We start from the raw sequence: 17,416 nt of genomic DNA on the forward strand, positions 1-17,416 counted from the left end.
AAACTTGTTGTTGAGTCTAAAATCCAACTCAACAACACACACAATAGAGAGAAGTTCAAGTAAGAATCACTAAATATAATAAGAATGGAGAACCATTTTTAGCATTTCGATCATCAAAATCTATGGTTGATGCATTTTATTAGCGAATGAATGCATCACTTGAGTTTGAATTCTAGAGAGAGCCATTTTTTTTCTTTTTCAAATGCATTAACTATAACATCGAATACATTAATTTTTACAACGGATACATTAATTATAATGGTTCTCACTAAAAATGTAGTTCTCACTAGAACGACCATATACATAAGAACCATTTTCAACTTATGCCAGTATATATGTTGCATAAAATGCTTGTAATTTGCATAAGCTGATTGTAATGACTGCATAATAAAATTCAATTAATTAGATAAAATTTTCACTCCCTCCAGGATTCAAACCAGATAAAAATTTTATGCAATATTATACTGCAGCTTATGCAACACTATATAAAAATTTATCTAATTAATTGAATTTTATTATGCAGTCATTACAAGCAGCTTATGGAAATTACAAATATTTTATGCAACATATATATTGGCTTATGCAATCATTCTCCATTTTCACCACATTTATCCATTCTCATATGATCTTCTCCTTATATATGTGTGTGTGTGTGTATATATATATATATATATATAGGGATATGCTGCAATAAAAACTATTCCTTCCGTCCGCGATCTCGTTTCCACATTTGCCATTTCGGTTCGTCCGCGATATTGTTTCTACTTTCATTTATAGAAGTAGGGTCCACAAACTTTCACTCACAACAATAGTAAGACCCAAACTCCACTCACTGCAATATCCACTACTATCTATTACTCCCTCTGTCCGCGATATCGTTTCCACATTGTGAACGGCGCAGGTTTTAAGAAAAATGGTGGATAGTAATGGATATGTAGTAAATGGAGCTTGGGTTCCACTATTATTGTGAGTGGAAGTTTGTGGACCCTAGTTCTATAAATGGAAGTGAAAACGATATCGCGGACGAACCGAAATGAAAAATGTGGAAACGATATCGTGGACAGAGGGAGTATTATTCATCACTTTTCTTAAAACTCGCGCCGTCCACAATGTGGAAACGATATCGCGGACGGAGGGAGTATATTAAAATATAAAATAGGAAGTATTTTTAATTCTTAAATCATGAAGATTTATGGTGGGGATTCATTACTTTGTCAGATAAATTTATAGTCTTGGATTCGAATTCTACATGAGAAGAAAATTTTGATTTTTGAATTTATACATATTCTAAAGAGAATTCATGAAAGTTCATGATCTATAGTTCCTATTTTAAAAAAGGTTCATTCAAGATAATGAATTCACCGTAAATTTTGATGATCGAACGGCTAAAAATAATTATGTTCTTATTTTATTTAGTGTTTCTTATTTGAACCACTTCTTACGTATTTATTTGAATCTCCTCCTCACGGTAAAAGGTTCTTGTCTTGTTTGATTTTTTTTGGGTTAAAAGAATTAGTAAGTTGGACATTAAATTGTAATTTCCCCCATCTCTTACACGTAGGGATGTAAAAAAAGCACGAAACCGACGGGTCGACCCGAATAGACTGATAAAAAAGGTGGGCTAGGGCTGACAATTTTTAGCCCGTAAAAATTTTTGCCGGAATGGCCCGAACTGAAAATAACTCGAGCCCGATAGGATTGGCTCGAAAACCGAGTGGGTTGGCCCGATTAACCTAACACATTCTTAATAATTGATTTTTAAACTTTAATACGTTACTTTTTAATTCGATATATAACATTTTGATGCTTATAGAATATGTTTTGAATTTTTCCAACAGTTAATAACAAACATCTATAATATACAAGTCAAATAAATAGTTATTTATGTTAAATTTATATACAATTTTTATCATAAACGAAATTAAAGTTAGATATTATGTAAACTTATGTTAAAAAAATATTAATTTTTGTATCTAAAATAAAGCGAAATATCATGATTTAAAAAATATGACATATTTTTATTAAAAGAATATGATTATATATATATATATATATAATCGTAAAACTTGCGGGCCAAAAAGGCAAGCCCGAAACCGAGTGGGTTAGGGTTAGGGTCGAAAAATTTTAGCCCGAAAAATAAAAAATCGACTAGCCCGAACCGAAAATAACCCGAAATCGAGTTGGTTGGCCCGATTGACATCCCTACTTACACGTATATGCGCACGTAGATAAACGAGAAAAAATGTCACTCTCTAATCATATACCATTGTAAATCCGTGCTTTTGACAACTTATGTGACGAATATATACGATATGAAATTATTTGTGAATTTCAACCTAATCGTGAGTCCACATACTCTGTAATTACACGATTCCAAAAGTAAATCCAAACTTTGGTTCAAATATAGTTTCCATTGCATAAAATCAAGACTTTAAAAGTTGAAAAATGATGATATGGTCAACATAAGTATCAAGATGTACGCCACATAATTGAATTAGTGACCACAAGAGACGTGGCCTTAAATTCTTGAAAAGTAAATAATGCAAACAAAAACACCTTTCTTTACTAAAGAAAACACCATAATAATTATCTAAAGTAGGAACGCTAATTCCACTTTCAAAAGAAGCTTTTAAAAAAATCTTATCATATCGCCTAAAAAGTCTCAAAGTTACAAACAAATTCAAATAATCCAATTACACATGCACCTTTCAAAATCACATATGAAATCTTCTCCTTTAAAATGTTTTGTTCTTCAACTAGAAACCTCAATAATTACATCATCCATCATAAAATCATATAGAAGTATACAAAATCTACGATGATGAATTTACGTAGAAAGTTAATTTTTCTTTCTCTAAAACTCGAACCAGTTCTATCAAACTCACGAATACTTCCCAAAACTATACGATTCTCCTTATAATAACAAAAAATATGGTCATCACCAACCAATTTATAATGAGATTAAAATAAACCACAAGTTGTACCTAAAATTACCATAGAAACCTTAGTAGTTACACTTTGCAATTTAAATTTTAAATTAATGTATAAATTGACTTTTTAACTCGAATTTTTTCCGCCCAATATCAAGGCCCAAACTATCCTTCAAAATCATAAATGTTACACATTTGTTCAAAATAAGATAAGATACACTCATATAATCTCCCCCAAAACATCATAATTATCCTACTAAAATGGGAATTTTGGCCCCACTTTTAGTAGTAATGGCTAATGAGTGACAAAACATGGTCAATCTCTGTAATTATTGGGTCCACCCCTATTAAGAGGGGAAAAATATCCATAATCATTTTCAGGAAAGAGATACTATCCAACAAATAGTTACTTAGTGACAAATTAATTTCGAGCATATTAATAGCATTAATCACTATTACTATCAGTCCACCATTTCAAAGCGCCCGGTTGGACCGGGAGTGGGCGGCTCTTTTGATTTGGAATTACATGTGGGGTCAATTTGAACCGGTCACTTCAAATTGACGCGGGGGTCAAATTTGTAAAAGTAAATTTCTTCACATGGTCTCCTATAATGATTGTGTTCGCTCCCAATTCCTCTTTTTACCCCTATGTTTTCTCTTATTTGTGAAAACCCCCACACTAATTAATTCATCGTAGGAAAAAAAAAATCAAATTGAAACTATCCATTTTCATTATAAAAAAAAGTATTCATCAAGATAATAAATTAAAAACAATTAATTTTTATATAAGATTACATCATTACTCTTATTTCATTTGTTTGGCAAATTTTTTACTTTTTTCTTACTCTCCTCCACCCATCTTTCTCCTTCACCTTCGCGACGTTCATGAACCCTAAAAGTTGGCGGAGCCACCGTCTGTGGTGGGGTGGCGTGGGCTGTGGCGAGTTATATTGATTTCATTCTCACTGGTGACGAGTCATATTAAATGCACAAATTGAATATTTTTTTAATTCAAAGTAATCAATTTATTCTTTAAGATATGCTATAGGAAATTATTGTATGGAATACTAGCTAGTTACACGGTCATAATAGTAAATTAAAAACATACAATTTAATAATGAAAATTCAATTTAAAATTCTCTTAAATAAAATTTCAAAGCATATAGATCTTTTTTTTCTCAAAAAAGAAAAAATCCATTTTTTTAATCTCATGCCCGTGGGAATATTGAGTACAAGAATACTATTTCTAATATTAAAATTGTAGTAACCATATAATTAGGAATAAATGTTAGAACCGACGTTTCATTCCCAATCTATTCATGTATACCAACCACATGCCAATAAATAACACCTCTAAATTAAAAATGTATTTTAGAAAAATTCTCATGAAAAATATTACACATACAACAAAATTGATTACCCATCTCACAATTAGATGCATAAAAAGCAATAATATATTGGACTTTATAAAATCAAGCTACAACCCAACTCAATTGGTAAGTAAACATTTATTATCCTCATCGCCAAATCAAAAAATGAGTTTGCTGCATATATCCATTATAAATGTCAAGAAATCTCTAATAATATCTGAATACCCCCCCCCCCCCCCCCCCAAAAAAAAAGCTCAAAGAAAGAAAATTGTAAAATAATGGGGCAAAACCGAATTAGGGAAAAAAAGGAGGAGTCAGTGAGCAAAGCAATAAATGTATTCATAAATTCCACACGGTTTCTCCTCAACTTTCTACAATTTCGGCTTCTTTCCTGCATGTGCCCTTCTCTCTCTGTCTCCTCTCTCTCTCACCTGCTTGCTGCTCTCCACTCTCCCACCTTTCCCTTCTCTTTCCATTTCCTTTTCCTCTTCTTTAACCACAGCCTCGTTAATTGTGTTGATTCTGGTAGATTCAATTTTGTGGTATCTGTTTTCTCACCTCCAAGGGCAATTATACGTAAGCGTAAAATCAGTGCTAATTTGTTTTTTTTTGGTTTTTGTTTTTGTTTTTTTGTCTGCTTGTACTGTGCTTGCCTTTCCCGTTGGCCGGAAAATCAGTAGTTTGTATGTCTGTTGAGCTGTTTAAATAAAAGAAGAGATTTTTTTTTCAATCTTCTTTCTTTTGAGTAAATTTGAAGTAGGTTGGAGCTAGAAGAGAAACATTCAATCTCTATTTTCTTGCTTTTTGCTTAAGAGTTGCAGTCCTTTTTTTAATTCTCTCCTCTTTTTATGTGGTGAATTTGATGCTCGGGAAAGATGAAATCGGTTTGCATCTGTTTTGATTTAATTTCATTTTTTGTGTTTTTTCGTTGTTCAAAGTATTTTATCAATTTTTTAGTCGGCAAAAATGAATTTGAGTAGAATAATGGTAAAATATCAAAACTTTATGAACTCGGATAGCTTTATGTTAATTTTGGCAATACTTTTGCATTAAGAAAATTAATTCCTGCGTCCCAATGGTTTCAGTTTCACGAATGATTGTAGAGACTAATAAGAAAGCTGCAAAAAATATAATTTAAAGGAAAAAAAAAGACGAATCATGAAGATGATAGAACTAAAAAAAGAAAATTCAGTTTTAAGCTTCGTGTGTTTCTGAAAAAAGAAAAAAAATTGCTGAAACAGTTTGTAATAACTGGCTACCAAATTTTAGCTTTCTGTTTTAGGCTTTATTTCCTTTTTCTGTATTTAGATTTGCACCTTCCCCATTAAATTAGCAGTGCGATCTTCTCATGACTGAATGGTGAAATATGCTTGTTAGTTATGCTGTATCTTTCCTGAATTGCTACTTGTGCCATTTTTGAAAGAACTCTTCCATTTGTTGTTACAGCTTTTACTTCGAAATCAAGAAACGGTCAATAGGATTTGGTGAGAAATTTTTGCTGTCTGGTTTTAGAAATGGTCACCCAATCATGGTTCCGTAGTCTGTGGACACCATCGAAGAAGAATGAGTTTCATACTGAAAAGGCAAAGATTGCGGTTTTGGCCTTTGAGGCTGCTAGCTTGATGACTAAACTGCTTCACCTGTGGCAATCAATGACTGATAAGCAGGTTGCTAGGTTAAGAGAGGAGATAAATAGCTCGTTGGGTATAAAGAAGCTTGTATCGGAGAGTGATGATTATATTGGGAGGTTGATTTGTGCGGAGATGATGGAAAATTTGGTGCACGTGGCAAGAGCATTGGCTAGGCTGTCCAAGAAATGCAACGACCCCCTGCTAAGAAGTTTTGAGCAAGCATTTAACGATTTGATCAAGGGTGGCGCAGACCCGTATGGTTGGCAGTTCTCATGGAAGAAGATGGAGAGGAAAGTCAAGAAGATGGAACGTTTTATTGTTGCAAATGCTAATTTGTATCAAGAGATGGAGACGCTCGCAGATCTTGAACAGGCATTGAAGAGGATGAAGGGCAATGATAGCACAGATAGCATTACCTTGGTTGAATACGAGAAGAAGATTGCATGGAAGCGGCAGGAGGTGAAGCATCTCAAGGAAAATTCTCTTTGGAGTCGGACTTATGATTACACCATTCTTCTCATGGCGAGATCCCTTTTTACTACGTATGGCAGGATTGGACATGTTTTTGGAGTTAACCAGATTGCTGACATGGGGGTTAATTCTAGAGTCATAGATGTTTCTAACAACCGACGTAGCCACTCAACTGTCTTCATGCAATCGTCTGTTTACCCATCCGAAAATTATGTTCCTAGATTTTCTACTGGCGTACAAGGGAAGTCTATCTCTTCGTCAGGCCCCCTCTTGAGAACAAGCAACATGGGCAATTTCCGCTCAGGTCCTCTTGGGAACTCAATGGCTACCTCTAGTCCGATCTCTGGAAAGCATAATGGTGTTGGTGGTTACTATTCGGGTCCCTTATCCAGTTCGACAGCCAAATCCACTCCTACTTCAAGAACGAGCAAGAGTTCTTTGAGATTGTGGCAGTTCCGTGATAAATCTCACAAAGCTGAGAAAATCTCTCAACGAAAACCAAATGGAACCATGTCAGGACCTTTAACTGGATCTGTTATGGGTGGAAATGGCTCTCAGACGAGTAACACCTACTCGGTACCTGGTGATGCTCATCCTGGAGTCATGGATGGACAAATTTATGGGAACTCAAGTGATGGAAACCTCTCTGTAGTTGCTTCAAAGAGCAAGCTGTTGAATCCGCCTCCTGAAACTCTTGGTGCTTCCGCCTTAGCACTTCACTATGCAAATCTCATCATATTCATCGAGAAATTGGTGGCGTCTCCTCACCTGATTGGAAATGATGCTAGAGACGATGTATACAATATGCTGCCAGCTAGCATCAGAGCATCCCTCAGGGCCAAGCTGAAGCCTTATGCAAAGAGCCTGAATTCATCAGTTTACGACACTGCTCTTGCGAATGAATGGAATGAGGCTATGTCAAAAACACTCGAATGGCTCGCCCCGCTTGCTCATAACATGATAAGATGGCAGTCGGAGCGAAGCTTTGAGCACCAGAGCTTGGTCTCCAGAACAAACGTCCTCCTCGTCCAAACACTCTACTTTGCAAATCAAGAAAAGACAGAAGCACAAATCACTGAGCTTCTCGTTGGTCTCAACTACATATGGAGATTTGGGAGAGAAATCACTGCCAAATCGCTGGCAGAATGCGCCAGTGGCAGAACGTTTGATGAATACCAGGACTGATATCGCGCGCTCTCCCGTGTTTGTGTGTGTGTATATATATCATCATCATCCTACACCATGTCGGGCGAAAGGAGCTCCTTTCAGTGATCGAGATACGTTTTCAGACCACGGTGTCTGAATATTTTGGTGATGACAACCTTGGGAGTCCGCTGTGATGGATCTTTGGAAGCAGATTTGAATCCGAGGTTGCGCCGCCCAGGCCGTGTTTCGTCTTCCGGTCAGTTCGATTCCTGGTAAATTGTACAGCCAATATTGCCTCCTTCCTTTATGATCGTTGATAGCGTATGTGTATGTTAGAAAATGAGGGTTTTGTCTGATCAAGCTTTGCTGCTCGTCTCAGTTTCATGTCTACTTAAATTTGTATTGCTAGATTACACGAATGATTCAATAGTGCTTGCTGTTTGTCCTGAGATTTATAGCTATCATCAAGATTTTTCGAGTTTTTGGATGTGATTTTTATTTGTGGGAAATGATACATGAGTTGGACCTTTAGCTTTGGCTGTGGTTCTTTCTGGGCTCTACTCATACTAGAAACTCTGAATCTTGTACTATCATTTTAATTAATTTGATGGAATGAAATACGAGATTAATTTGACATAAACATCAAGAATCATGCGAATGTAGACGGGATTAATTTAATGATATTTATTACAATAATCTTATGAATGCAAATGGCCACCAACAATTCTTTAGATAGTGCATCTTGACATTTCAACTAATCGAATTTGACATTTCAACAAACTTTTTATTCTGTTTTTGAAAGGAAATAAAAAAGATCTTTTTATTCCATTTAGGGTTACTTAACTCCGAAAAACTTTCAGCAAATGAGCACCTCCGCACGTTCACCGTTATTAGAATTTCTTTTTTGCAATATATTTTTCTTCAAAACAAAAAAGCTTTCTATGTGTAAATTTATAACAAGGTTGGTCTTGCATGCACCCGGTCGTATAGTATGCGACCAATTACCTTTAATGAGCATAAGATAAAGATATACATTTATTCGTACAAATGTATACATATGTAATAGTATAAATTTTCATGAATAAAAGTAACACTTATTGTGAATAAATGTAATACTTTATAAATATTACATTTTATTTTAATAAGAATTATTTTTTGTTATGACAATGATTACTTGATCAAATAGTTAAGAATATAAGTATTAACAAGTGAAAATAACTAAAAGTAAAAATTCTTATGAATAAAAGTAAACATTATTGTGAAAAAATGTATACTTTCAAACCGGTCGCATAGTAAACATAATTTGTGTTTATAACGATGTTATATAGTATTTTTTAAATGAGTAATATAAGGTGATGAGCGTGGAATTAATCTGAACAGTAAAAGTATAGAAATTATAAAAATAATACAAATATTTAACATGGTTCGATCGTGAAAATCTATGTCCATGGAGGTCACCCGATAAATTTCACTATATGAGGAGAGTTATACAATTATAAAGTGGAATAATGAATAATCAGTCCTAATTCTATACATAAGAGCCGTATTCATAAGTGGACCTAGCCCTAAAGCCAATTAAACAACACAATTAGGCTCAAATCATTGACGTAGCTGGAGGCTCAAGGGTGAAGTTGACACAGTTAGAGGCGTCAAGGTGGCGTTGACATGGCTGCCACATGTGGAAATTGACACAGTTGGAGAACGTTGACATGCTTGGAGCATCGAGGATAAATTTCCACGGGTGCAATTCAACACACTTGGATGTCAAAGGTAGCTTTTGACACAGATGTAGTTTGACATAGCCAATTTTCTATAGGTGGATGTCATAGCTAGACTGTCAATGGTGAGCTTCCACGAATGGATTTACATGGGTGGATTTCCAAGGCTAAGTCTTTGCTTTTATTTATATTTTTCGCTCGTTATACTTGATTCGAGTAGATGAATGTAATTAAGTTCTCATCGTAAGGGTATTATATGAATTAAGTAATTGCATAATCTAATATAGATTTACTTTAATTAGAAGTATTACTGTTTGTTTTATTTTTTAAATATAAGGGAGTATCAGTTTTAAGTGAATGTAATAGATAAGATTGATAGGATTGAAAGAGTGATTAAATAATCCATCCAACTTTGGGGTGATAAATAATCACTTAATTGGTTGATTACATACAGGCCAAATTACCAATCACGGGCCTAATCATGCAAGCCAAACACTTGATTATGATGAATTATTTTATCAATCAAGCCTTATCACTCAAACCAAACGCATACGTATTAAGCAATCATATATATAAATTATAATATAATACTCCATCCGTCCATGAAAGAACTTCCTAGGAGGGAGTTGCATGAGTATTAAGAAAAAAATATTGTTGAGTGTTATTGAGAGTGGATAAAAGGTAGTTGAGTGTATTGAGAGTGGTGAAAAGGTGTTATAATTAATATTGAGAGTTGTGAAAAGTGAAAAGTAAAAGGATTATAAGTGGTGGAGTATAGTCCAAAAATAGGTAGGAAGTTCTTTTGTGGACGTCCCAAAAAGGAAAGATAAGAAGTTCTTTCGTGGACGGAGGGAGTATTTTACATATAGTAGGAAAATGGTGCATCTCCTAACCAAAAATTAAAACTATAAAAAATAAAAATTACACACTATACAAGAGAACTATAAAAATTACTCATTTTGAGCTTGAAAGGATAAAATTGTCTTGATTTAATACGCAAAATTTACTGAAATCGCGAACTTTGCTTCTCATGCTCGACCATTGCGAATCGAGTATATCGAGCATTAGCGTATTTGTGATAAATATATTAATGATTGACATGCTCGACCTATGCGAGTCGAGCAATCGAGCATTAATAGTCAAACATTCATAAAAAATACAATGCTCGCCATTTGTCGACCGCAAGTCAAGCATTGATGTGTATAATTTAATTATTCATATTTTTGAATTATTTTATATTTTAATAAAATTTAATATACTCAATTAGATGATTTTTTGTTCAGAAAGAATTTGATGTTGACAAGATCGTGTGAAAAGAAGTAGAAAAAGAAGAAATTTTTAGAGCATTTGCTGGCAAGTTCGAAAGACACGAGAAGCGACGAGCATATTAGTTTGGGCTAGAATTTAATTAGTTTTATTTGTCTGACCCAATTATCGAAAGTGGCGAACATTAGTAGGCTAGACTTTGATTAGATTTTATAAATTGGGCCATGAACTAATGGCTGGACGTTAGGTATTTTAGGAAATAGACTTTGACCTTGGCTTGCGCATGATGAAGACCTAGTATATCAAATTCTTATTTAGTTTTTTTTTTTGTTTTGTGCACAAGTTTGAAAGAAACATTCTGGTAACTGGTGTCGATTAATTTTAGGGTAATTGTCTGTAAATTCATAATGTATATGCGGAATTGGTTTTTCCACTTAATTTTATTTTTTTTACTTTTAAATATATAACCTTTTGTTTTTATCTCGAATTTGTCCGATGATCGATTTTTTTTTTTCACGCCGACGCCAGAATTGACACCGTGACAATCAAAATTGACGATGTGGCAAACTAAAATTGACAACTAAGCACATTTATGACATGTGGAAAAAAACTTAAAAAAAAAAATTCATATCATCATCTTCCCCAACTCCCAAACCTACCTTTCCCTCACCCCACCCGCCGCCGCCGCCTGCCACCAGGCCGGCGCCCGCCGCCCCCTCCCATTCCCCAGACCTCGTCGGCCTTCCCCTCCCTCTCCCCAGATCTCGCCGACCTCCCCACCTTGAAATTCCGGCGATAGCAGCGACAAAGCTGCCGCCATCGTCTCCCCTCAAACCTCATCTTATCGCTGCAATCCAAAACCCTAAATCCCCAAATCTGCCCCCACCTCGGCGCCGCCACTTCCCCCTACCCCTCCCCAGACCCGCAATGGCCAAATTCTTCCTCAACTGACGGGCAAATTCTTCCGCAACGGCCAAATTCTTCCTTCGCAGGTCTTTGGGCTCTATGAGCTTCCGACATCACAGTAGGGCGGATTTGGAAGTAGGAGCTGACGAAAGCTTGTACGGGCTCTTCATTTTCACGAGATGGAGAGGGACGGGCACGAGTTGGGTACGGGAATGGCGGTGCCGATTGCAACAATCGCTGACGGTGGCGGCGGGTGGGGGGAGGGAAAACTAGGGTTTGGGGTGGGGAAGAGAAAGGGAAAAACGATGGGTAGGGGGTGGGGGGTGGGGGTGGTTTTTTTTTTGTTTTTTTTGCACATGTCAAAAATAACTTAGGTGTCAATTTTCGGCTGCTACGGTGTCAATTCCGACGTCGGCGTGAAAAAATCGATCACTGGACAAATTCGAGACAAAAAATCGATCACTGAACAAATTCGAGACAAAAACAAAAGGTTATGTATTTAAAAGTAGAAAAATAAAATTAGGTGCAAAAACCAATTCCATGTATACTTTATGGATTTACGTGCAATTACCCCATTAATTTTGTACTTTGCTTTTATGTAATTATTAGTTGTGATTATGGTGTCTCGTTATTATTTTGCATTATTTGATTTTAATAGTGTCAATAACTAATTTCTTGATTCTTGTGAAAATAATAAAATACTAGTCTAAAATTCTTGTGAGGCCTAATTGTGTGTTTAATTAATTTGATTGAGTTTTAATTTGTTCTTCACTGGAGTGTTTTAATGCGATTTTCTTCAGCCTGATCACCTTAAGTTAATTTATATTAGTATCAATTAGTTCCCCCAATCCATAATTATTGAAATTGACTAACGAAGCTATCGTATCGGTAGTAGAGAATAAATTGATAGACGAATTATTACTTAATTTCTTGGATAAATTATCTAAATTGGGTTCCTTCATCTTAGTGCTATTGAAACATTAAATTTAGGTATGGCGTCTACAACTAAATTGTGTTTGATAAGGAAAATAGTTAGGTTTGACATTTACAGCTAACTATCGATAAGTAAGTGGAATTGGGGTACGTCCGTTGCATTCACGGTATCCTATATCTAGTTGGTCCATGAGAATTAATTTATATTTGCGTCTATGATCAGATTAGTGACTAGTATGGATTTATTCGAACCAAGTCCTTTTTATTCTTGATTTATTTCTTATTTGCTATTTTACTTGTTTTCTTAGTTCTTAATCAGTCTATCAAAATTGAGGCGTGATAGCTATACCAAATTTGATCTTTAGGAAATTGAGCACATTTATCCTTTCTCTGTGGTTCGACCTTACTTATTGTTATACTAATTTAATTCTTGGTAGGATTGTAAGAATTATTTAGTGGTGTACGACGATCACCAAGCATCAAATGTCTAGCATCAGTGCAAACTACACTAATGCTCGACATAAGGGTAAAAGAGTCCTAATAGGTACAATTTATATATTCCCTCCGTCCCGTGAAGCTTGAGCAGTAGGGGTGGTAAAACGGTTCCGATTAACCGATTTTAACCGTAACCGAACCGAAAAAATCGATTTTCGGTTAACCGATAACTATCACGGGACAATCCGAAATGGAATATTTTTTTTATATAAATACTAGTATTTCATGTGCTATAACTATAATATAGAAAATGATTTTTATCCAATTCGAGGAATACAAGCTAATATATACCCGGCCCCCTCAATCTTTAAATGTCATATAATACAAAATTATTACATATCAAAGAGGAGTATAATTTACATGCATACCTTTATTTATATGTATAAAACTTCCAAGATTTTTAAAGAATCAAAAGTTTTGATTGCACGATGTCAATCAACGAAGAAACTCACATATTCTCATAAACAAAAGAAATTAAGCACGATGAATTTAAACTTACAAAATCACTCACCTTTTCAAGAAATTGATTTAAATTCTAGCATTCACCTTGCTGAAAATAGTTCACCCGGCCCGTACCAAATGTTAACCATTGCAGTTTTGATCTCAACTGCAACTACAAACAATAATAGTAGTGACGATCGAGAAGATGAAGATGATGGATCATCAATTGAAAATGAGCATCCTAATGGATTTAACGATGGAGTGGATTTTGAAAATAGCCACTTTTATATAGTAAAAATAAATTTTACCCACTAATATAAAAACTTAAAAAAATACCCACATTTACCATTTTACCTTTACATATAAAATTTTACAAATACCCACTGTTCACTGGTTGTGAATTCAACTCGAATTCACAACTAAATTCAAATATTGGTTGTGAATAACAAGTGTTGGTTGTGAATTCGCGTGAATTCACAACCAACATTATTTCGAGTTGTGAATTCACAACCGATAAAACTTGAATTCACAACCAACATTATTTTAAATTGTGAATTCACAACCAATGAAACTTGAATTCACAACCAACATTATTTCAATTGTAAATTCACAACCAACGCTGATAATTCAGTTGTGAATTCATAAATCTAGTTGTGAATTCAAGAACATTTGTACAAAATTGCGCGATTTTCATCAATTTCTTCGTTATTTGTATTTTTTTTCCGATTAAATTCAAATTAAATTTAACTTTTCCTCAAATTTCTCTTCATTTAGAATCTCAATCTCTCAAATTGAATAAAAATTGAGCAAAACCAACAATGCAAAAACTCCTAATCGAACAAGCTAAATCCCATATCATCATTTAAATGGAATGGGATGTACAAAAGAGTTCGTTCCACCATCATTTCCTTCCCATTCACAACCTCGATTCACCACTCAATAATTAAAGACAAATCGTAAATACCTAAATTCGACCGGAGACGGAAAAAGATGGGCAGTGCACCAGTGGGCGGTGGCGACGGCGCGATGCGATGCGTTGATTGAACAGTGGAGGCGAGCGTCGACGAAAATCGTCAAATCGAATAGGGGGATGTCAATTTCTGATAGAGGCGGCGACAGACGAGGCGAACGGCGGATGGCCGGAGTCCCGGAGAGGCAGCGATCGGACGAAGAGAAGTGAGAAGTGGCGACTAGCGATAAATGAGAACGGCGGAGCTACCTCCTCTACGCCCTTCTGGCACCGGGAAATCCAGCTTCATCGCCGCCGTCGCCAATTTCCTCAATTACGATGACGACGCCGACCTCAACCGCTACGTCTCCGAGAATCCGGCTCCTAGGGTTTCCACATCGACTATGCTCAATTTCATGGACGAATTGTCCAATTTCTAGGGAAGAGACGACCGGCGAGCGGCAGAACAGATCGATCGACAACGAGAGGAGAGACGACTGGCGAGCGGTGGCCGGGAAGTCGAGGGCGGCGGCGGAGATCTGATCGCCGGAAGAGAGAAAGAAAGGGGGGGGAGAGAGAGAGAGAGAGAGAGAGAGACGTTTTTCAGATTGAGAGAGAGAGAGAGAGAGTGATAGGGATTAGAAGTGGGTATTTTTTTAATTTTAATATTAAGGGTAATTTAGTCTTTTAACACAAAAATGGATATTTTTTAAAGTTTTTATTTGAATGGGTAAAATTTATCTTTACTATATGAAAGTGGGTATTCTTATATATTAACTCTTAACGATGGACTGGGTTTGTTTTGCTTTTCTTGTACTACGTAATTCTTCCACAATGATGCTTAATTAACAAATTTGTACTAGTATTTAAATTTTTGCTATTGTTTTTCTCTTTTATTGCAAGATGTCATAATGGACTATAGTAATTAACCAAACTTCCATAATGATCCACGTAAGCAAATATTCGAAGACTTGTTAGCGAGAAAGTGCACATATGAAATTAGGTGTAACTAAGGAAGTGGCTGCATCACGGTCACGCTAGTATTCGTCACTCTGTTGCTTGGATCCGATTGCTTACTCAGCTTCGGCGAGCCCGGTTCACTCACATTCCCTGCGAGGGAAACCGACATGCTGCTTTTATAGCAAGGAAAGGACATCAGTTTCAGATGTTGATGACTTTTGACTACTCTTCTGCTCCTCGACAGTTTCTTGTTTTAGTCAGGATGGATCAACTTAACTATATATCCTAATTTTATATTCAGTTTTCATGTTGATATATAGCTAGTTTGCTTTGGCTTGTTTCTTTTCTGGTTTTGTTTCCTTTATCTTGTGGGTGTAGCCATTTCTGGGTTACGTCTCTTATGTTTTTGTTCGGTCTGTTTTTTGTTTTTCCTTGTTGATTCCGTTGGGCGCTGACACTTTTGGACAATGTTTTGTATGGAACACTGGTTGATGTTGACAATTTTTTTTAAAACTGTTTTTTAGACTATACTCCACCACTTATAATACTCCATTTACCCTAACTATTTTACTTTTTCACCACTTTCAATACTAATTACAACACATTTTCAACACTCTCAATACATTCAATAACTTTTTCTCAACTTTCAGTATGCTCAACGACCTTTTCTTAAAATTCGTGTCACTCGTAGAAAGTATAGACGGAGAGAATATATATTTTTATTATTATATATATATATATATAAACATATATAATTATATACCCCTAGTTTTGTGTATATTTCAATGCCCCCACCGCCCTCCCCTAGATCTAGAGATGTCAAATGGTACGGGTCGGGCCAGCCCGACCCGAACCCACTGGGCTTTCGATTTTTTCGGGCCGGGTTGGGCCAGCCCGAAATTAGATCGGGCTACAAAATTCTAGGCCCAGCCCAGCCTCTCTCGGGCCATCGGGCGGTCGGGCTAAACAGACCCATAATTTTTTTAATATTATTTTTTTTACAAAAATAATAAAAAATAATTTAAATTAAAAAAATTAACTCAAATTTAAATTAATAAACTTGGGCTCTGGTGAATCGAGAAACCAACACCTAAACTAGAAAGCAGTAAACGACACCGGATTTACGTGGTTCGGTCGAGAAGACCTACGTCCACGGGGTGTTTGGGGTTTTTCCACTATACTTTGAGAGAATTACATTTTACAAGAGATGAAAGAGTAAAAAATGAGATCCCCCCCTAACCTACTACTAAGTCTCTATTTATATGCATGTAAATAAGCCTTAGGGCCCATTCCCTAAGATAATTGGGCTTAAGCCCCCTTTAATACATTGAAGGGTAGGATAGTAATTTCGGTTTTACGCGGGAGACCTCCCCGCGCTTTTAGTGACTCCTCTGGTGAAAGTGTCTTCTCTGGCGAGGGCGTCTTCTCTGGCGAGGGCGTCTTCTCTGGCGAGCACGACTCCTCTGGCGAGGATGACTTCTCTGTCAGATGCGACTCCTCTGGCGAGGATGACTTCTCTGGTTTACATCATTTCCCTACTCTGCACATATCACTCCTCATCAACCACTCCCCCCTAGTCTGGTTGAACCGGGTATTCTTCGTGTTCAACCAGCGAAGTATCGTTAAAGCCAGCGCTGTGCTGTTTTCCTTAATCCCTGCAAATCATGAAGACATAAGAGTTTTAATATTATAAGAAAGCAAAGATAAGCATTTTCCCCTTAACTTTGGAATTGTAGTTCCAAGTTAGATTTCCTTCTTGTTTGTTGAATGTTGACAAAGATAAATAATTTCCATTTATTTGGGCGCATAAGAAGACCAGCGCTGAGAATACCCCATATTGAATACTTTGCATAGATAAGCAATATAAATGCTTTGTGTTGGATGAACCAGAAGACCGCTGCAAGAATACCCGAATAACATAGGAAGGCCCATGTCGAAGTTGAGAAATATGATACTCTGATCATGTGAGAAAACCCGTCATAAATATTTGTCGAGTCTGAACAATATACCCTGTTGTTGAGCGCGTAAGAAATCCAGCGCGTGAGAAGACCAATTGATGACAGTAGCACGCCAAAAGGCGGCTTATTTCTCGCTGAGCAGCGAGTAGAATATCAAAGCAGCCCATAGAGCAGAGGCGCAAAATATTGTAGCCCGTAGAGTAGAACAGAGAAATACCCCAGCCCGATCAGAGCAGAGAAAT

General features: G+C 36.1%; 1 protein-coding gene and 1 long non-coding RNA gene across 2 annotated transcripts; one reads left to right on the forward strand and one right to left on the reverse strand.

Annotated features, from left to right (window-relative positions):
- The first annotated feature begins 4,664 nt into the window (after nucleotides 1-4,664).
- Nucleotides 4,665-8,079, forward strand: LOC131014758 (uncharacterized). Its single transcript, XM_057942845.1, has 2 exons — nucleotides 4,665-4,876; nucleotides 5,747-8,079. Exon 2 carries the CDS (start codon nucleotides 5,815-5,817, stop codon nucleotides 7,585-7,587), a length of 1,773 nt encoding a protein of 590 aa, XP_057798828.1. The 5' UTR covers nucleotides 4,665-4,876; nucleotides 5,747-5,814; the 3' UTR covers nucleotides 7,588-8,079.
- Nucleotides 8,080-13,210: 5,131 nt separating this feature from the next.
- LOC131014759 (uncharacterized) lies at nucleotides 13,211-14,924 on the reverse strand. Its single transcript, XR_009098312.1, has 2 exons — nucleotides 14,272-14,924; nucleotides 13,211-13,479 (listed from the first exon to the last, which is right to left on the reverse strand). It is a non-coding gene; the product is annotated as an uncharacterized LOC131014759 (long non-coding RNA).
- Nucleotides 14,925-17,416: the final 2,492 nt, after the last annotated feature.

This window comes from Salvia miltiorrhiza, chromosome 3, assembly GCF_028751815.1.
Source record: "Salvia miltiorrhiza cultivar Shanhuang (shh) chromosome 3, IMPLAD_Smil_shh, whole genome shotgun sequence".
NCBI classification, from domain to species: Eukaryota; Viridiplantae; Streptophyta; class Magnoliopsida; order Lamiales; family Lamiaceae; genus Salvia; species Salvia miltiorrhiza.

Bases quoted from the DNA above. Each gene is read 5' to 3' on its own strand.
- LOC131014758 (XM_057942845.1), top strand. From the start codon at position 5,815: ATGGTCACCCAATCATGGTTCCGTAGTCTGTGGACACCATCGAAGAAG.